This window comes from Drosophila ficusphila, unplaced genomic scaffold (assembly GCF_018152265.1).
Source record: "Drosophila ficusphila isolate 14025-0441.05 unplaced genomic scaffold, ASM1815226v1 contig_106, whole genome shotgun sequence".
In the NCBI taxonomy this organism is placed as follows: Eukaryota; Metazoa; Arthropoda; class Insecta; order Diptera; family Drosophilidae; genus Drosophila; species Drosophila ficusphila.
In genome coordinates, this window is record NW_025063993.1 from 5,897,699 (window position 1) to 5,919,914 (window position 22,216).

At 38.9% G+C, this 22,216-nt stretch overlaps 1 protein-coding gene, 1 long non-coding RNA gene and 1 pseudogene across 4 annotated transcripts; 2 read left to right on the forward strand and 1 right to left on the reverse strand.

The window, feature by feature from the left end:
* Positions 1 to 1,635: 1,635 nt before the first annotated feature.
* LOC108099895 lies at positions 1,636 to 2,757 on the reverse strand. The gene is made up of 3 exons (XR_001771961.1): positions 2,617 to 2,757; positions 2,275 to 2,547; positions 1,636 to 1,747 (listed from the first exon to the last, which is right to left on the reverse strand). It is a non-coding gene; the product is annotated as an uncharacterized LOC108099895 (long non-coding RNA).
* Positions 1,665 to 18,431, forward strand: LOC108099894 (proton-coupled amino acid transporter-like protein CG1139). 3 transcript variants are annotated; one of them, XM_017203551.2, is made up of 6 exons: positions 1,665 to 1,683; positions 13,960 to 14,030; positions 14,291 to 14,437; positions 16,000 to 16,812; positions 16,872 to 17,031; positions 17,517 to 18,431. In XM_017203551.2, exons 1-6 carry the CDS (start codon positions 1,666 to 1,668, stop codon positions 17,778 to 17,780), a joined length of 1,473 nt encoding a protein of 490 aa, XP_017059040.1. In that variant the 5' UTR covers position 1,665; the 3' UTR covers positions 17,781 to 18,431. The 3 variants fall into 3 exon arrangements, with proteins under 3 accessions (XP_017059040.1, XP_017059041.1, XP_043063459.1); XM_017203552.2 differs by lacking the exon at positions 1,665 to 1,683 and adding an exon at positions 4,554 to 4,613; XM_043207524.1 differs by lacking the exon at positions 1,665 to 1,683 and adding an exon at positions 7,015 to 7,423.
* On the forward strand, positions 12,464 to 13,582 carry LOC122319778 (annotated as a pseudogene).
* Positions 18,432 to 22,216: the final 3,785 nt, after the last annotated feature.

Sequence of the window (22,216 nt, forward strand, 5' to 3'; positions counted from 1 at the left end):
TATCTGGTTCCAAATTCGCCAATTTTATTTGCGCATTTCTTCTTTCGAATGACGTTGGAGATTCCACTCTAAAATGTTAACAGCTTGTTGGTTAAGCGATTGCGATCAATGGCTGGCGACAATTAAGCCCGCCGTGTTAATTTTTCCCTGAATTGCCGGCAATTCGCACCTCCATAATCATATATGTTAATATGTTCTGTGTTTGCATTATAACCTGGTTTATCAGCCGATCAAGGAAAACTACCATGATGATATGTTGTTGTCGGATAGCTACGAGGTGAAAACATTAGTTTAATTGAGTGGATGAAAAAGCTCTCAGCTTTTAGCATTTGAATTTAAAAACCATTGTGAAAATGACACATTTCCAATCTGATCAGGCAGTGCAAAAACATTTGTGCTTAAATATGAAATTACCGTGTGATAATTGCATGCGAATTTCATCTGATTAGGTGTAAAAATACACAAAAGCACTTTGGCTTAATTTCTGTTTAATATGTGGATTATTAAAGCTACAGTGGGAACTGAAATTATAAGCACACTATATTTATAATTTCTTTATCAATAATATTTTTATATGTAATATTATAAATAAATTTATAATAAAGTTTTTGTGAGCCAATATTGAATTACTAATATTTTTAGTTTAAAGTCATAAATTTAAATTACATAAAAATTAAAATTTTATTGTGGTACATTTTGGTAAATTTTTTAAAATATATTTTTTAAGCTTAACTAAACTTTCCCAATTAATAATATTAATATATTAGATAAAAGGAAAACATTTTCGGTAAAACAAAATAATCATAAAAGTAATAATGATTGTTAAGTCGTTACTGCATGATATTCTTTAAGTTCATACGGTGAGTTGTATATAATTAGAACATTTATCTAAATAAATTTAAATTATATCTTGTAAAATCTCAATATTGCCTATCGATATTTTTGCCAGTGCATCGCATAGCGTTAACAGCTGTTGTGCCGGGAGTCACATAATAATACGGGCAAGGGAAAATTGATTTCGCCCTGAACTTGCGCTGCCCTGTTTGGTGTCACACAACAAAGAACACGTGCCGCTGGTCCACAGATCTCTTTACCATTCCCACTCACATTGACGGTTCCATTTCCCTGTTGATCCGATATCACACTCGGCTGGGTGTGGGTCAGGTGGTCGAGTGCCCTTTGGCCTCGCCAATTTCCCCGACTTTTACTTTCACATTTTACAGATTGAAGCGTTCACAATATAGAGCGGGTTCTGCCCACCCATATATCATGGCAGCGTGTAAATTTGTGGAGGCTAAATTGAAAAATTGCTTTGTTATTCTCAAATTGAGGCTCTAAACAGTTTTAGGCACTATGCGTTGGCTTAATCACGGAGAATTGCGCACCAAAGAGCGAATCCCATTTGGGACACCTCTGCGCCGCTGATGAGTGCTGATTTATTATTATTATATTGGGGTTGGCTCGACTCGTTTCGTTTCGTTTCATTTCGCTTTGCCTCGCCGAAGGAAGTTCGAATTGAGGGTGACACAGTTTCCACAGCTGCGTGCAAAGAGCTTACCATCGGATGACCCACGGGTCCGATCGGTTCAGTTGGTCCCGGCTTGGTCAGGGCGAAAGGTTCGTGGTGCAAGGTCTGCGTTTATCCTGGATATTTCGCTTTCAGCCATGTCGACAGCAGAGAACGTAAGTGCCATCAAGTTCCAAGTAGGTTTAGTCCTTCAAAATCCGTCCTTTGCCTGAAAACTGCCTAAGAAATATACTTAATATTTTATAATGAATATTAGGAGCTTTAAACAAGGTAGTAAACAGAAAGCTTAAACATCAGGGATGTTAGTTTTAACTACTTGATTTTTTAAGTAGTGTGCAGTTTTCCCTGATGTATAAATCTTTTTTAGTACGAATTTTTTTGTTAAAACATACTATAAAAAATGTTCCTACAGCTTTAAATAAAAAATCAAGATTATGATTTTTTGTACAAAGCTAGACATTTTTTGCTGTTTTCCTATTACGTTGTTGTTAACTTGATTTATTAACGTTTTTCAAAGCTCACGTATATTAAATAGATTTTCAATAAAAACGGTTGTAAATCAAAATGGTTTTATTTTATTTTCAAATTATTATTTTAAAAGAGCTTTTAATAATTGAAGGGAAACTTTACAAAATAACTTTGCTAAATGAAAATGATTTTTTTTAAAGCCTAATGAAAATGTATTATTTTAATAGCATTAATGTTAGTTTGTAGTTTAAATAGTTTCTAACAAATTGAATGCATACCGCTACGAATGTAATTTCTTGTTGTCCCACTTTTGAACTGCAAACAGGCACTAAAGGGTTAACTCGCCCCAAGCTATAGTAGCCTCTGTTGGAAGTGTAGACTAAACCGAAATAGAACTGCCCCTTTATGCTGGGTTTATCTTGGCGATAAGCACTCCAAGTACTGCGTGTGCACTGGCCTACCAGATAGATCGCCGACATCTTTATCGGCCGACATATGTCGGCTGTCTCCGGTTCTGAGTTAATTCTCACGTTCTGCTGTCTGTTTCGAGTCTGTGGAATTGCAATAAAAGAGTCTAAAAAGCGAGTACTCCACCCACCAACCCGAAAACCGCCAATTACCCAATCTCAGGCTTTTGACTGACTCAATGTTAATGTTCATGCTTAACCAGTGCCATTGCCAAGTGCGAATGTTTCACGGAGAGATCGAGGGGTTACGGCGGTACTCGAGCAAGTTCCGAGAGCTTTGGGATCGAGATAGAGGCTCACTCCACTGCCGACTGTTAACTTTTGTTTTAAAACGAATGTCTGGTCAGACTCGCGCTTTTATTCTGTGCCCGCCAATCGCTCTACAAACAACTCCGTCGGCGAACGCGGCGTATACTCGATTTAATTGTCTTTCAGTTCGATTTTTATTGGAATAATGACGCTGGCCGTGATTAGCGGATCGGGTGGAGCAAGCGATACTGTAAGTGCCTCGTAAGCGTTGTATATCCGAGAGTGTTTCCCATCCGATTACCTGATTGCCACAATCGATCGAGATTAGCGCGGAATTCGGTTGCGGTCATCAAAAATTGGGCCAAAATCAAGTGTGAATCGCGGATAAATTCTATAATAATAGTGGCTAATATAGTGGATAAATCATGGTTCAAGGCGATAATTATATGTGTTCAAGTTGGTCACAGAAAATGAGTTTTAAATTGGAAGCGAAATTGTTTACATTAAATTTTAATCTACCTTATCATCATTAAAAAAGGCATTTCAAAAATTATATTCTTTGTAATATATAGTAATTTGAGCATATATATTAAAAATAATAAAAATTGAAAATATATATATGTAAAATAATATACAATTTTTGTTTCATTAACAATGTATTAAATACACATATTAAAGACTTTATTGCAGTATATTGATACTGATAAATCAATGAAATTCCAAGTTCCAGTCATGTTCCTTACATAGAATTTTTTACTACTGATATCAATAATCAAATAGAAATGACTAGCAAAAAATCGTAATAGTATAAACCTATAAACGCAGCCAAGCGGTTCAAATAAGATGTGAAAATCGTACTTTTACCGATATCATGCTTCAAGTATTAATTATAATCAATCAAAGTTAAATTCGGTCATAGCCTTCGAAATATGATTGTAAATCACAGATAAATCTCAGATAAATCACAGATAAACCTGAGATAAATCGAAAATAAATCATAGGAAATCAAAATAACACGTCGAAGTTCACACAATTGAGTTCGTCGGTGGGAAACAACAAAGTAATTGGTTTTTATGTCTGCCTCGCCACCGTATATCACTTGAGATTGCAATTAGGCGAGTGCAAACAAGCCGGGTGATATTAGGGCGACCTTATCGGGAGCTCCCCTGTTTGCTTTCGGATTTTGGTAAGCCTCCGAACCGTTTAGGATGGGCAGTCATTAAGTGAATGTTACCTAAGAGTGACTGTTCTATGGAGTGGATCAGCGCAGAATGATAGAATCGACAGTGGCAGCAAGTGTAATTACACCTAAGTGCTCATTAGTTAAGCGCGTGGAGATAGCTGAATGGGTGGGAGATTGCTTTAGACCGTCTATTATAATACTGTTTCCCAGTTTGATCTGCTTTTGAAAAGCCTTCCTGGTTTCGTGACGAAAAGGCGGGGCCAGTGAGTCACTCATAGGGTGATTCTACTACCCCATTTTGTATTTATAAAAATATCTAAAATTGTTCGAACTGCTTATCGAACTTATCGGTTGAAAGGCTATTTTTGCATGGTCTAATCTGAAATACACGGAAATTAAATTAAATTAAATTTATATGCTTGCATTTTTTAGTGGGAAGCGGGCCCTCAGATCTTGCTATCTGCAGACTAGAATTAATGAGTTATAGCGTCATTGAGCGGCCAGGTGGATAGATACTTTGTACCCCGGCCCTGAATTTATTTCAAGCTTCTTGCGGATACACCAATCCAGATAGGAAAGTCTTATCCGTTTCGGACAGCCAAGTGGTTTCTTGGCAGCTGAAGTTTGTCAAGACAGTTAGTTGGAGTTCTGAATCTAAGTGCGTTGGTCGTGCCTACTTAAATATTAGCTAAACCAAGGGAAAAACTATCCTTAAAAGGTGAGCATTTTTAAAGATTATACCTGTGGAATCTAAAGTGTTGTGCGAATAGTCCCAGCGATGCATCTTCAACAGCTGTTGCTGAAATTAATGAATTGACTTGACATTCAAAGTCAACAACCTCAGCTCGATCGCATTTTAAGCTGACTTGTTTGGGGGTTTTTTGCGGCAAGTGTTTTTTTGTGAATGGCTCAAGGATTTACGCCCGTTGAGTGATGAACTGTGTGCTGTGTTTACATTGAATATATAATATGTGCCTTGAATATCAATTGAAGGAGTGTGTGACTTAGGTAATACCCAATTCTTTCTTCGCGTTCCGCTTTCTGATGAGGCTGCATTTTGCCGGTTTTGAGTGCTTTTATGGCAAACAATTACGGTCAATATCTCTTTGTCTTGCCCGAAACCCGTTTGCCAGTCCAATTCCAGGGTGCGTTTTGGCTTTTGAATATGCAAATTGCTTAAATAACACACCCGTCAGCAGGCGGAGATTCAGATTGCCTTAAATTAGCGCTCAAGTACGACTTGATTCTGATTTCGTCGAGAAAGCTGCACTTGTTATTTTTATGTTTATCTATAAGTTAAGTAGCTAAATCCGCGGTGATCGGCAGCAGAGGTCACATAAATTAAGGAGTGGCTTTTCTCGCGAAAAATAAACCCAGTTTTCAGCTAAATTAAGTTGGTTTGCGGGGCGTATGAGCAATGCCAGCAGAAGGAAAGCACAAAGGCGCCACCTGTTGGCTGTTTGTAAGCCTCAACATTTGCTGACTCCCGAAAGGTGGCGCTACTTTTCAAAAGTCCTAAAAGTAGACAGTACTTTTCATATCCGATTTCCTGGCAGTTACTTTTTGAAAACGGAACCATCCCCTTTTGAATCAATTGCCATGTCTTTCTAATTGATATATCACCTTTGCCACATGAATAAATTAATTTTCAATTATGTTTTGATTCAAGTTGCAAGGCCAGGTCTTAAATCCAAGGTGCCTTCAATCTAATCCCTCGCTGTATTCAATTTAGCCCAGAAGTCGTTCAAGTTTAACTGACAACTAGAACAAACAATTGCAGAAAATCGTAAAATTTTCCACTCTTAAAATTGGCAAGGAATTTAACCGCTTTGAACTGGTTTCCCCAGGCCGAAGAAATTTTATCCAAAGTCTGAGACGTGCAGTTGGCGCACGTTTCGAGTTACCCATAAATAAATGCGACGCAGAAATCAAATTGATTTTAATTTTAGCAAATGACTGATCCACACTTCTGTCTGTTCTTTTCCCGATCTCTGAGCCCTTGACAAGTATTTTTGGCAATCGATTTCGGTCTCAATCAATTTTTCGATCCTCACATGGAGGTCACACGTTTCAATTGGCGGCCAATTGAGGCAGTCCAAATGGGATCGTCGTGCCGTCGTCATATGCGAATTTTATCTGCACGATATCGCTAATTAATTATATGGCTATGCCAGTTTTCCCAGCCGTCGGTTATCTGGTCTTATCTGCCATGATTGAGCTTTGGAAAACTGATTCATATGAACGCGGGCACGGAAAAGAATTAGTAGTCAAATTTGTCATCACTGGGTTTTGCATTATTATTTATTGCAAATTTTATTCATAAAAATGTTACACATTATTATGCATTTATTATATTTGTATTGTGTAAATTTTATTCATAAAAATGTTACACATTCTTATGCATTTATTATGTTTGTATTGTGTATCATGGAATTTAAAAATAGAACTTAGACTGCTTTCTACAGAAACAAAAACAATCTTTTAAATTTTAAATTAATCTATTATACTTATATTAGCTTTAATTTTGTGATACTAACAACTATTGCATAACCATAAATTAAATTATTTATTTTGGGCTTGGAATTTTTTTTTTAAATAATAAAAATAATTATTGTACTCACACTTTTTTAAACAATAAACTTTACAAGCAAGCCCGTATAAAATTGATTTGTACAGTGAGTCATTAAATTATTTTAATGTTACGTTCTCGCTCTGCTACTTTATCTTGAACGATATATTATTTGTAACCAGTGACGCACTTGCCTTACAAATCAGCGCCTAGCTTTTCCAGCGGAACTGATTCAGTAGCCGACCTGTGGGCCAAAAAAAGCTGCGGCAAGTTTCCTTTTTCGATCCCAAGGAAACCCGCAAAATGGGAGATATATCAGAAAAATCGGGGTAAAATCGGGGTAAAAGCGGTGTTTGAATCGTCCGTCGAATAACGGCAAATGCTTGCTAACGAGTTCTTTCTCTCCGGCTCTCTCTTTCTCCCTTGCTCTTGCTCTCTCCCTCTCTCTTTTCGACTATCACTATTCTCTTCGGGGAAATCGGTCTGGGAATCGAGGGTTTTACTCGCCGTTTTCGTGCTAAGGTTTGGCATTCTTGTTCTGTTTGTCAAACCGTGCGGTTGATTGAATCTGAAAACAACTCGAACTCGAACTCGAAACCACTGAAATCTCCGATTCGATTCCCAGTTATCCCGGTCACGGTCTCGCTCGCAAGTTGCATTAGTAATATTGCATTTATTATTATCAAATCCAACTCCAATCCCACCTTAAGACGAGTCTCGACCATTGCTATTAAATTTGCCATTTAATTCTGTTTTGTATCTGTAACAAGTGCTTGGAGGCCATTCTCGATTATCGTCGAGTGTCGGTGTGGTTTCGTGCACCAGGATCCGAAACCTAACCCCCAACGGCCCTATCCTGCATCCGCAAAGATATCGGCTAATCAAGGATTACCATTGTTACAACCATGAGTTTCCATAAGAGCGACTCGCGGACGCCGCTGGCGCCCACCGAGTACACTGTAAGTAAAACTTGTTTATTTTCCAATAGTAGTGGTTTTATCTTGCCCTCCAAAATCCTGTTCTTATCCGGAGAAAAATATATTAATGTCTGGGAAGTGATTCATTGAAAATTCTGAAGTGCAAGTTGCCTTATGCATAGAAAGTTTTTCGCTGAGATGTTTTTCATGAAAATGTCTTTCCAGAAAGTTCTATAAAACTCCCCCTTTCTATGTTTGGAGTTTCATGTTGTAGCAAGTGAGTCTAAACAGTGCATAAAAAAGTATTTTTAGCATTCAATTTCGGACATATTATTCAATAAAAAGATGTCCTCTTTTTCTAAATTTTTTAATTACTAATATACTCAACAATACGTGTAATGATTTCACTGGTAAAATCCTGCTCTGATTCAAGTTTTGTTTATTATGCCTGATATCGCTTATATTTTTAGTATAATTTCAAAATTTTCCACTTCCTCCCTTGAAACCCAATATCCATTATAATTCCCCCTATGATATCACCTCGATTTCTTGCAAATTCAGATTTATGCATATCATCAGCGGACGATAAAATTTTCCGTTGATTTATTTGGCATAAAGGCTTTTACCGCAGACATGTGATGTGACACCTCTCGCGCACTTGGCTCAAAAGTCCCCGACTTAACCCTTTAATGCCTTGTTTATTTATTGATCGATGGCCGCTTGCCACGGTCTATATTTACTTTCGTTTGAATGATTGTTTATGCAAATCTGTGGGCTAATGCTTGTTTGGATTGATAACAAACTGAAGTCTAATTTCGGGGATGATTTCGGTGGTTCTTTCTTTTTCCACTTTTTCTTTTTTCCTTTCCTTTTTTGGTCGCCTGCTCATTTATCGTTTTGTTGTTATGAGTAACCGGCCAAACAGTTTTCCACCCGCTTTTCCCCGAGTGTTGTTGTTGCTTCTTGGGTTGCTGCCTATTTTCAGGGCACCCAGTGGAATTTTCCACTCGCCGAGCTGCACTTTTATGTCTGCAGGGACCTGAACCTGGGCACAATGGATAATTCGGCACAATGGGAGTGTAGGGCATTCGGACGACCGGTTATGGCCGGTACAAAGTCTACCCACTGTGTCAGCGAATTTCGGGGTTTCGAGTTCATGGAAAATTTGTATTTTTTGGCTGCTGCGCAAGCGCCAAAGTGGAAAAAAGTGCCCGACGGAATTCGCTGAATTGGCGCAAAAGTAAAGTTCTGGCACCAATTCGAGCTCGGGGTTTTCGGTTTCGCACTCGGTAACTTTCCACTGAGTGTTTGCCCAATGGGAGCACCTCTGCGGCTATATGGCTATAGCTCTCGATTCCCCAGCGGGGGGTGTTTCGAGTCACTCTACTTGCATATTGCGTCAGCCTGCACTTGAAACCCGAACTACAAAGTACCCTCCCCTTCACAGGTAATAACAATCGCCGAGCTCTGTTCTGGAAATCGGCAGTCGATCGATCCGATTCGATCCATTCTATGCTCTTATGGATTTCAGAGCTATTTGGTTCAAACTATATGATTGCCGATCTAACTGGATCGGTTCGGCATGGTCCTATGATATTAATAGAACTGCAAATTGTTTCTAACGATCATGCACGAGACTTATAAATATTTTTTAATTGGGGCAGGAAGTTTCTGGAATAAAAATGTTGTTAAGTATAATTTATTGAGCGATCTTAGTTAAATGTTTAGTAAGGAACTGCGGAAGTAAGTCTTAAAAAGCTTCTCTCAGATGAAATAAATGTATTGTAGGAGTTTCTAACAAATGTTTATAATTTATAATGAATGATTTGCAGGTATTTAAAATTATATAAGGAAATAATTTACATATTTTTTATGGGTCAATAAATAATATCTATCAATTAGCCTTTATTTATACTCAATGTTCTTAAATACTTGGAGGCACTTTAAATTTATAGTTGCGTTTATGGGTCATTTAAGGTGTTCTGACTTTTAGTTACCTTGCTTATTACATAACAAACTTTAAAGACTATATTTCATGTTAAGTTCTAAAAGGTTATTTAAATATCCCTAAATCGAGCTATAGTTAAAACATTTAACCCTTTGTTTTCAGTACGTATCGTAATTTCTTTTTGCATTTATCGGTCAATGCAGTACGTACAATCAATCTTCCAAATGTACTGCAAATTATAAATGCCATGGAACGAAAGGCTTTTAATTTAGCAGTGACAATTGTATCCCCCTCACGATCATGCGACTGATCTATTTAATTCAGGGCACTCGTGATTCGGGGTGATCACTGAGCAGTGCAACATGTTCCATATCTTATCTGCAATTGTCGCAAATCGGAAATTGCAGGCGCCATAGGTGCAATCCGGGGGTGTTACTCATTCCCCAGAAAATGTGGGGGAATAAATAGATCTCTAATTGACAGATTGCCGGCGATTTTCAGGGGAACCGAACCCTCGGCCGGCCACGTGATTTCCCCCTGATGTCAAATCCAGTGTTTAGTTCTCGGCTTGCAGTAAAGCATACTGCACTTTTTTTGTGTTTCGTTCACATTTTGCAAACAAATATAAAAATTTTCCACTGCAATTTGTTGTCGTTTGCCGTTTTCATTTCGTTTTTTTTTTTTTTTTTGCAGTTTTGTGTTGCTGTTTCTGTTTCTGTTTCCACTTCCATTTCCACTTTTCGCTTACATAAGTTCAATGGCACGCCAGGTTGGGGCAGCTTTGGAGTTCGTTAAGGCTGCACTCGCTTTTATTCCCCACTATTGACAGTTTTAATTAGGAAAGCACACGAAATGCCCGTGCACTTTAGAATGCCGCATTTTTCTTGGCCCGGCTTAGTCATTTTGGCGGTTAAGTGGGGGATTGTGAGCTCTACAATATTTAATGTCCGGAAGGAGGCGTTACCCTCTCCAGATTAGTCACACAATCTCGGCGGCACAACAAGTGCTGTAAATATTCTGAGATTTTTGTGCCGAGATAAGATCCCCCAATTAATGAGCTCACTTATCGTTATCGCCTGGGAGAAGCGTGGAAATCGGGAAATACCTGCCGTAAATTCTACGCTTTTCGCTGAATGACAGTGACTGATGTAGTTTGGCTATTAAGGTTTTCGTTTCACCATTAAGACTATTGACTTGACACAAGTTTTTTGCGCAGTTCCAGAAACTACTAGTATCTATTATTAAATAACCAAAACTCTCGCAGAACATTCATGATTGCATTGTTTGTCTTTGGCTAATTGGGAGATAGGTATTTCGTGTTGGGCTGCAATGCAAAGCGGCAAATCGATTTGCGGCTATTTATTTGCCGCATTATCTTTCGCGTGCAAAATTGTTTGTCGGAGCGGTTTTATAACTATCTAATTGGGCCGAATTCTTTTAACCAGATTCTGGTTTGAGTTGGTTTTCGTTAGGGAATGTCAGTAAAAGATGTTGTAAATTCTATACAATAGATAACATTTTCAAGGTGATAAAAAGAACAATATTTTAGATATATTTTAAACAGTATACAATACATTATTAATAGTGTAATGATAATTGTGTATCGTAATTAGGGTGTATTTTCTCCCTGTGCTCTTATCAATCGCTCATTATCAATGCAGCTCCCTCTTTTATTTTTTGCTGCCATTTGTCACACACTCTGCCATTTCCACCACACTTGACTCAATTTTGCTGAACCTGAGTCGATGCAGCGACACGTGTCGATGTTCAGGGGCTACAACGCCCCTCCCCCTTTTGCCCACTCCCTGGAAAATAACCTATCCCCAACTCTGTTTACATTCTTTGCCATCGACACGTTTCTGTTTATTTTTTCGCCAGTTCGCAAAACTCACAATATTAGAATGCAATAAAAAAGTGCAACGCAATAAGTAATTTTGGGTTCGCTCTCAATGCACTTACACTGAAAAAAATCAACCTGTAAACTTTTTAAAAATTTAATTAGAATATATGTTTGCCTATTTAAAATGTAAAGGGGAAATTTCGAAAATACTGGTTTTAATTGATCTATAATTGAAAACGCAATTAAAAACTACCAACAAATATTGATGATCTGCAATCAAAGCTACTAATACTAATTTCAATAAATAGTTATGTATAATTTTTAAAAAGATTTCAACAAAATCAAAATGTTTAAAATGAACTTAAGTGTACCTTAGCATTTAACAAAAACGTTAATTTGATGGTTTGTCATTTAAGAATAGGGTAACTTAAATGTGTATAAACTTAAACTTATGGCAATATGGATTTAGAGTTATGAAAGCAAAAGTGTTACTTATGCACTTATTCAATATATAGTATAAAGAATAGTTTTCTAGTTTCGGGATAGAGGACCCCTAAATAGCTTTTTTTCGTTGCATGCACTCAGTGAAGTTGAGTAGCATTTTGTAATAGACGGCATGCTATTGGAAGATTGAATAACTGGCTGTTTGGGAGAGCGATTGAATGGCGCTTTGTCGCAATTAGTGGACACTGCACCTGTCTAATTATTTTGCTATCTATTTTCAAGTTCCAACTTTCTGTTTTCCAAGCAAACAGCGCGCTTTTATTTGCCTTTGCATCTGCGCACTCGCAAGAATTCTTTCTGTTCGAAATATGGGTGGATGGGCTGATGTTATCCGAAGCGGAAATAAAAGAGGCTGAATGTTAAATTCTTTGCAAATGTAGGCAAATTGCCCACAAAAATTGGTTTGGGCAAAATTCGAATCTCGGCGGGAGGCAATCAAGCGTGAATAAGCGCACTAAAAACTTCAATGCTTCGTGGTTCGACTTTCTGGGGTTTTTTGTTTTGCTTTTAATTTGATTTTAGAAAGATCTTTGAATCTACAACAATACTTTAACAAATACGATTTTTTGAGATATATAATTTTTTAATTCTAAGTTTTGTATACATGATGAACTACTATTTTTTTAAAATATTTTTTTTTGTAAATTAAAATAAATCCGTTCATTTAATTACCACCCAATTTTTACAAAATTCCTGTTAAATACTTAAATGTATAATAAATTTGATAGAAATCTTTTTAATTAAATTTTCAAATGTACATATGTTTACATATGTACATTAAAAGAATAAAATTGTTGTAAAATATTGTTGACATTATTGACATACTAAAGATCAGTCAACTACACTTGACGTTACTCTACATTCGACATGACGATCTTTGCGTGAGTGTTACTTGCCTTACGTTCCGCTAGATGGCGCCACTCTGAGTTTTTGCGATATAAAAACAGAATAATAAAAAATCAAGACTAATCAGCATAAACAATGTTCTATTAAACGGACAATTAAGACAAATGCTGTTTTCTTTTGTATTATTTTCTGTGCCTTTCGCACGTATTTGTTGCAATAAGCAGATAAAAATCGCAGTTTCCTCATTAGTTGTGCCGCTTTCGAAAGCGCTGAAAAACAATTTATATAAAAGTCTCAGCATCAGCTAGCCCCTTTCTTGATTTGCCGCGCAAATATCACGTGTGGCAGAGAGGGCATTTTTTGTGGTGTGACGTCATGCCGCAGGCTGCACCCAAAAAAACAAAGAAAGCAATGAAAATAATGCAAATAATGTAAATAATGTGAACCTGCTGGGTGTCGAGTACACGTATGATCTCCCACTTAAGAGAATTATAGAGAGAATCCAAATGAAATGTGGGTGGATAGGTAGATGGGTTGGATTGGCTTGGATTCGATATTTGGCGGTGGCGGTGGCGGTGGCGATGGGGCGGTGTTTTGTTTGTCGCCGTCATTACAGCGCTGGCTGGCCGCCTTGATTCAGTTGCTTGTCGCCGTTTGCCAGAGTCACGCGCTGAGATTCGTCCCCGCTGTATTTTGGCACAAACACTAACACACACACACACACACGCCGACGCCACCCACCACCACCCCCACGCACGCCCGCCGCCCACCGCCCGCCGTCCAACTGGAAGTCCAACCAGCATGACCTTGGAAGACCTCGAGCTGAACGCGCCGAAGGGAAAGCCACCGCTGCCGCCGCGCCGCAACTCGGAGAAGGGTCAATCGCTCAGCCTCTCCAGCTTCTCTGGCTCAAAAGGATCCATTTCCGGTTCCGGTTCTGGCCGGAAACAGCATCCGTCGGGCGTCGCCTTGGCGCGGCACAAGCTGAAGATGTCCCTTAAGCGCGGCGGACCGCCGCCGGTGGCCACCAGCGGATCCGGTGTGATGACCACCTCCTTGGATCAGCAGGTGCCGAAGGGAACGCAACGCACGAAAAAGGGCTAAGACCCTGAGAATATCACGCATACGCCACTTGTTACCGCCACTGGATGAACGAAATTACCTACCTATTTAGTTTGTGTCATAAAACTGCATTGAACTTGTTCATTGATCTTGTTTTTGCGTATTTTTTTTGCTTTCCGCTTTTGGGCCACAATTCATTGGCGCCTTCTTTTTGCGCACTGCAGCTGGCGAAGAGCTTTTACATAACTAGCTGCCACTATGCAAATTTTTTGTCAGCTCTTCCTCTCTTTCTCTCTCTCTTTGTCTTCGTATAAGTTTTCGCCACGATCCGTACTCATTTTCGGCTTTTCCTTCTGGCCGCTTTTCCTCTCGTTGCAGAAAATCCCGACGGTCGCTGCGGGCTACGGAGAAAACGAGAAGCCCAAAGGCGGCAAAGGCGGGCAACCCAAGTGAGTATTACGGATCTTAAAAAGTCTGGGAAAAGGAAAACCCGAAAAAAGTATGAGAGTAATTCCCATACCCGAGATTCTATGGCCACGGCTACGGAATCGAATCATTCGTTTAGTCGATGCCTCAGGCAGCGGCCACGTTTGCTTCGATTCCGGAATTTATTCGAAAGTTGCGGCCATAGAAACTCGATCGCGATGTACAAGAACATCGACAACGAGTCCTCCACGACCATGTTTGAAATGTACTCCTCCTCGGACAGGTTCATCCGCTCGGACATGGCCGACGTACCCGTCCAGCAGGCGGCGGGATCCACGCTTCCGTTGGTGATCACTCGGAAAAAAGGCGACGACTCCGAGGATGGCAACTACAATCCGTTCGAGCACCGCAAGGTGGAGCATCCCACATCGTAAGTACTGAGTTTTGTTACGTACAAATCTGCACAAAATACAAAAATGTGTGAATGTGAATGCATAAGATATACTCTCAAAGGATTTTCTCAGATCTACCAGAGATATGTCAATTTACTATACAAGTTACAAACTAAAAAGATTAAGTAAAATTTAAAACTACTCTGATTAAATGAATATTAAAATACCTTACATAAAAAACTTAAAATGTTTGGTTTGAAGAGGTTATGGAATATCAAAAAGGATACAACTTTTATTACTTTTGTAAAATTCTAACAAACATTCATTAGAATAGAACTTGGATTACTTCATATTAAATTTTAAATAATGTAGCTTTTAAGGGTTTTTGCAGCAGCTCTGCATTTAGGGTATATTAAGTCATTATACTTATAAGGTATTTTTGTAAATTCGATCCCTAACGCCCATTCTTCTTTTGGCACCCGGATGAGCAGCTGATCCAAGTCATTAAACGCTCAATGACTAATCCCCTTAATTATAAACCCCCACCCGCGTCATTGACCTTTAACCGATCAGAAGACTTTGACTTTGCATCGGACTAAAACGAAACAAACGGAAATGCAATGGTATTGACATTGGCCTTGGACGTTTTGGCAAACTACTTTTTCCAAACTAAAAATAAGTAAAACCGCTAAGGAAAATCTCGGGCGAACGAGCTAATAAAACGAATGCACCGACAAATGTTTTGCTCGTCTCGTTTAGCATGTGGAATGAGGAACCCGCCTTTCCTTCTCCACCCTCTGAATTTTCATTCGGGAGAGAGGAAAACGCATCCGCCAGGCCTTGCAATGCAATTGCGTGAGAGGAAAATGGCTAGGATTGCCCAGTTTTCAACACCTCACCAAAATATTTATTAACCAGCGCCGAAAATCTTATAGATATACACTATAGTGATTAATTGGAGCCCTAGGTCACGAATTTGGTTTGCCGGAAAATCCCTCATTCAACAAAATTCGGGATTTATAGAAGTGCATTACGCCACCTCACTCTCAATATTATTCTAGAATTTTTTTTGGCAAAGCCAAACTGATCTCTATTTATTTATCTGTGTGTCTGCATTGAGATAATAAAAGCTTCTACACTTTATGTACTTACCATTTCACTTATTCTGAATTTATTTGAATACTTACTTAAAACAGGGAAAAGGTTTTTATAAGTATTTATTAAAGTTGGAAGCAATAATTGTTTTTAAGGATATATTTAAAACAGGGCACTAAGTTTTTATTTCTAAATAAGTGGGTATAATTTATTCGATTTTCTAAGAATCGTTAGGCTGTTAGAATTTTTCAAAGGCTTGTGATTTTTACTGTATTTATAGAAAAAGCCCTATATATTTAAATCAATGGGAAATTTTGAACTGAAAATATGGTTAAATTAATTTTAATTTATTAATAGTATAGCTTTACTAGTTAATGTTGTAAACTGTAAGGTTTCTTGTAGATAATAACACTTTTCTTATAAAATTGAGCCTTGCAATAATTAATTCTTCACATACACACATCTTAGAAACAAATTAGTAATAATTTCTTAAACAATTTCCCAGGGACCTGGAGACATTTGTGCACCTGCTGAAGGGATCGCTGGGCTCCGGCATATTGGCCATGCCGATGGCCTTCTCCCACGCGGGCTTGTGGTTCGGTCTGGTGGCCACCTTTGCGGTGGGCACCCTGTGCACGTACTGCGTCCACATCTTGGTCAAGTGCGCCCACATCCTCTGCCGGAGACGCAAGATCCCGATGATGGGATTCGCCGACGTGGCGGAGCAGGCCTTCCTCGACGGACCGCCGTCCCTGAACCGCTGGTCCCGCTTCATCCGGTTTATGGTTAACACGTTTCTGGTGATCGATCTGCTGGGCTGCTGCTGCATCTACCTGGTCTTCGTGGCCACCAATGTGGAGCAGGTGGTGCGCGTCTACATGGAAACGGAACTGAGCATCCGCGTTTGGATCATGATCGTGACGGCGCCGCTGATCTTCATGTGCCTGGTGAGGAACCTCAAGTTCCTGACGCCCTTCTCGATGATCGCCAACATCCTGATGTTCGTGGGCATCGTGATCACCTTCATCTACATGTTCTCCGATCTTCCCGCCCCCACGGAACGTCCCGGAATCGTGGGCGTGCCCGAGTGGCCGCTCTTCTTCGGCACCGTGATCTTCGCTCTGGAGGGCATCGGTGTAGTCATGTCCCTGGAGAACGACATGAAGAACCCCAGCCACTTCATCGGCTGCCCGTCGGTGCTGAATCTGGGAATGGGTCTGGTGATTGCCCTCTACACTCTGGTTGGCTTCTTCGGCTTCTTGAAGTACGGACCTGAGACTCAGGCCAGCATTACGTTGAATCTGCCCCTGGAAGACAAGTGGGTTATATACTTTGTCCTTCTGAAGCTCCTTTTTTTACCTATATTAATTCTTATAGGTTGGCTCAATCCGTTAAACTGATGATTGCCATCGCCATCTTCTTCACCTTCACCCTGCAGTTCTACGTCCCCGTCACGATTTTGTGGAAGGGATTGGAGCACAAGATCCGCCCGGAGAAACAGAACATCAGCGAGTACGGACTTCGTGTGTTCTTGGTGGTAAGTTTTATAAGATTTTCTAGGCCGATCTTTCTTTTCTTTTGACGGTTTCTGCAAAAGTGACCCAAAACATAACTTTCAGAGATTTATTCTAACTTTAAATGGAATTAAAAAGTCATATGTCTAAATGTTTATGATTTATATTTTATTTGGTCATGGTTAGTCAAGCAATGGTGAGCCAAAACTAACCCAAATTTTTCCGATTTGAATTAAATTTTAAAGTGCCATGTTTTTAAATTTCTAATGAAATTTTTAAAGAAACTGCATTTAAATTTATCAGTTCATAAAATTTAAATTTTGATTGCGGTTTATGCAAGGGTGACCCAAACGGCACTTTATAACGTTAGCAGTTGAATTCATCATATTTATAAATAAGTTATTTAATGTGCAAATTGCATTTTATGAGAATATGCTGTAAGATTTCGGTTAAGAAAATCTCTGAGTATTTAGGAAGTTCTTAAAATTATTATTACTATTTTTTCCAGATCCTGTGCGGCGGAATCGCGGTGGCCCTGCCGAACTTGGGGCCCTTCATCTCGCTGATCGGAGCGGTGTGCCTGAGTACTCTGGGCATGATAGTTCCGGCCGTGATCGAGTTGGCCGTGTACCACGAGGATCCCGGATTCGGACGCTTCAAGTGGCGGCTGTGGAAGAACTCCGGACTGATACTGTTCGGCGTGGTGGGCTTCGTGGCCGGAACCTATGTCAGCATCATCGAATTCCACGAGGAGTTCAGCGGCGGCCACTGAGACCACCGATCATTTAATTTAAAGTAGTCTTTAATGAAACTCTTCTAAGCACAGGGATGTCTAAGTTAAGTTTTTAACTAATTTTAGGGCTAACCAAAGTTTTCTAGGACTCTGAAACCCCCCCCTCCACCTCCACCTCCACCCCTCCCACGCCACCCGTCCTTTAATCCTCCACCGATCCGATCCGATCCGTTATATCCTGATATATATTTACCTATTTAATACCATTAACCCGTTTTTGGCGGGTTAACTGCAAACCAAACAACAAAAGTATTTCGATTTAGTCGATGCCACGCCCCCGACGAGCTGTGGAATTGGGTGGGCGTGGCATTAAGGTTACTTAGAGAATTCTTGTAGAAGCGATTTTGTATCGTAGTGATTTTGACAACAACTTAGTCGTAATTAGTTCCTACTCGAACTAAGCCAAGACAGACGGACGCAGCCGAAGTTTGTTCTTCGTTCTTCAATTATTTTGTTTTATCATTGATTTACTCTGTACATTATCGACGCCCTATTTCAATAATCATGACATATTACCAATTACCAATTACCAAATACCAATTACCGATACACAAAGAACCGCTGCCCCCCGGGCAGCAAAAAAATGGCAACAAAAAAAATAATAAAAACCTATTAAAACAAACAAAATGGTCTTTTAAATAACTTCAGTGAATTGAATTTGAAAATAAGCTGGTTGTTGGGTAGCGAATGCAGACGCATTTTGTAATTCATTAAGAAGGTCAGTACTGATAAGATATTTCAATGAACTAAAGTATACTTTTGGGCCGAATATTTACATTTGCAATGTGTACACAAAACTGAAAGGTTAGTTTAGATTGTCGTTGGAGTTTTGCATAGAGAAAATTATAAGCTCCATTGCTCTCCCGCGTAAATAAATATTTTTTTCGAGAATTTATATACAAATTTAATATAATAATAATCATATAGGAACTATCATTGACTGAATTATATAGTGTTATTTGGGGGTTATATACATTTTTGGTATTCTATCTTTATTTTATCTACAATTACTATCCAAATGGTAATTTTCAGTTTGATCTTAAACAAAATTGTATGTCTTTAATGTCTATGTCTGTCATTTTGAGATAAACTTAATTAAAATCTTTATCTGTATTAACAATCTGTACAATTTTACTTAAAATATCTCTTTTTTTTTTAGCACTTTTAATAGTTTCCGCATCATTGCGTGTTTTTTTTATTTTTAGAAATATTTTTAAAGCTTCGTTTAAGCCTGATAAATCATATTAAGTAATTCAGTTATCAGTTGGTAAATACAAAGTAAACATAACTACAAGTAAATCACAATTAAGTTCACACGCCCTTACAATAAATAAATTGCAGCCCGTTGGCGTTTTTATCTCTAAAGAACTTCCGATACTTCGACCTAATTTAAGTAACTCGTAACCTTGAGCTTTGTTGACTTTTCCCACTGCCTAGATTTGCGGCTTAGTGGTTTTGCGGGGGACAAACAATTCAGCACTTGATAGCGATGTTTTGGCGATCGTGCAGAACAACAATTCGCATTTCAAACGCCCGAAGCGAAGAGCTTTCCCACGCTACTTGAGCGGCGAGAGCTGAAATCAAATTAATATGTGATATGAGGCGCTGAAAGCAGAAACGCAGCGAGGGAAACTTAAACCGGGGAAAGATAAGATATTTATCCAGGTGCTGGGACTCCGGGAACTCTTCCTCCTCTCGGTAATCGCAGTCACCCACAAAAAAAGTGTTGGCGAAAAGGCAGCAGCAAAGGCAGCTATAAAAACACGAAAAGGCAAATGTGCAAACGCAATTCAATTCAAGTGGAGAGGTCCGAGCAACCGAAACAGAAACAGAAACTGAACCGTGAGAAAATTACACCCACCGATAACCGGGCGTTGCGGGTATCCACAAGATACTCGTACTCAAACTGCAGCGATAAGCGTTTTGCATTGTGACGCAATCGCCATTCGAAGTGCGAAGGAGTTTGAGGGCCCAACGCACACACACTCACACACACACATGTGTGTGCGCAATTGAAAAATGACTATTTACCCAGCGAGAGTTTAAAGTTCGTGCCCAGCCGGAGTATCTTGTATCTTGTGTTTTGTATCCCGTATCTGGCGGACTCTTCGATAAGGGGCAGCGTGTGAAACCAATCAGAAACCCGTTGATTGAGCCGCGAATGACCCACGACCACTCTGCGTGTGTGTGCCCCTCGGACTTGCCCCCTGGGTTTCCCACTCACTTTCCCACTATGCAAATCAGGAGCTGGCCAGCAAGTGGATTTTTCAACTGAGTTAAGGGATTGCAAAAATATTTAAGTAAAAAACTCTCTTGATTAAAAAACGTGTTGGCGTTTTATCTTTTCGTTTTGTGACGTATATCCAAAGAACGAAATGTTTTCAGTATTTATCGTTTTGTTTTAAGGCACAAGTCATTATCTTAAACAAACTCTCTTGAAAAAGTATTAAAACTTGTTTATTTATTTGCGGGTGATTAAAAGATGTTCCCTAGGTCTAAAAATATTTATATACATCGTTAAGTACCATTATTTATAAATAAAAGCATTTGTTCATATAAATGTGAAAGGAAAAGGAGAAAATAATATCAAAAATTGTTTACTGAAGGCCATAAGCATTCACTTAATACGTCATTCATATAAAATTATCAATTTTAACTTGCTGTTCAGAGTACGGGCTATAAAGTACTAAGTAATTTCGACTCTCTTTTTAATACAACTTCTCCATTCTTTGATTGGTGTCATTTTTTAGCTACTTTACTTCAAGCCTTCTGTTTAATAACTCAAGGCAAAATTCAATAAAAGTAAATTTCAAAATAGGATTAAGCCAGTAATTTCAAGAGGTTTTCCTCAATCGCTTTAAAGTGTTTAAATATAAATTGAAAATACCTCCAGCGGGCAAATCTTGACTATACCTTTAATAACACCCCAGCCAAGTTGAGTATTTAAATAATGGTATATAGCCTTTTTCGACTAGCCTACAGAGTATTTGAGGGGAGTAAGTCGGCTTGATGAGCAACTGATTAACCTTTTGTCTCGTCTTTTACTCGTCGCATAAATCCAGCCAGCCCGTTTTCGATTTGAACTTCTGTTAATTTGCAATTTATGCGGGGCCGCTGGCCAAATCGCTGCGGCGCACTTCCATCTCCATTTTCATTTCCATTTGCCGGGACAAGTTTACAGGCGTTTCGGCCGGCAGTTAGCTGGCCAATCCACCTGCCCGATCGATGGCCAGATAAATGGCATTTTATTAGTTGGCTACTTACCCGGCTTACTCGCAACGTAAGTCGCCAATGGCTGGGATGGCAGCTTAATGTCAGTGGCACAATGTTTGGGCCATGTTTATTGGGATTAGTTGCCTGAAATTATGACCAATTTGTCGGGTTCAATGAGATGCAGCACCGCTCTGCCTTTCAAGTCAATTGGATGCAAAGAGGCTCCTCTTTGGGACTCGAAGTGCTGCAGGACCCATAATCCATAGAAGGCGCTCCTCCGGCACTTATTTTGCGTACATTTTTGGCAAGCGAAATAAAATTAAAGCCTTAAACAGATAATGCCCCATCAACGCACTTTCCTACGCTGCCCGCCGGTATTCAATGCAAATCCTGCCTCACGAGCCTCAAGCTGGCTGGAGTTGGAGTTTTGGATCGGTTTTGGATTCGGATTCTGATTCGGATTGGGGTGCGGGTTAATAGAAAATTTATAATGCCAGCGCGCCATAAATTTGCAAAACATCCACCCACATGCCACGATGGATGGCCAAGGAGTCTTTTTGTGTGGGAAATAGGCATAAAAACGCTGTAATTTGCAGTTGACAAATACGCAAAGCTCCTTACCGAGTCCGGGCTGCAAAAATTAACTCATATTGCCAGTTGCTGGCCTTTGGGAGATTTAGGCAGAGGTGTCAAGGGGAATTTAACACTGAAAAAAAGGGGATGTGGTTACAGCGGAAGTAGTTAACATATAAAAGGCAAATAAAGGATAATGAAATATTATAAAAGGGATTTTTAACCTTTAAATTCGCATAAATGGTAACAAAATTCGTAACTTCCCTTTCTAAATAATTATTTTTTTTTTGTTATTTAAAAAAAATCGTATTCTTGGCCCCTTCGGTATTAATAAAAGGAAGTCAATTGTAATAAGTAATTTTTTAAATTATTTCAATCCTTACAAAAGCGTAAATTTCTTTTCTGAATTAATTTAATTTAATTAAATATTAATATATTAATAAAGTATTTAATATATTTTTTATTTCATATATTTAAAATCTGGTTGTTAGATTCAATCTATACCTTCATAAGAATATATTTTGTCAAACTCAAGATTAATTAACAATTTACTAACAATTCAGTTCTTGTCTTTTTAAGGTTTCCATTCTTATTGATTTACTAAAAATATTTCCTTTATTTTTATTTTC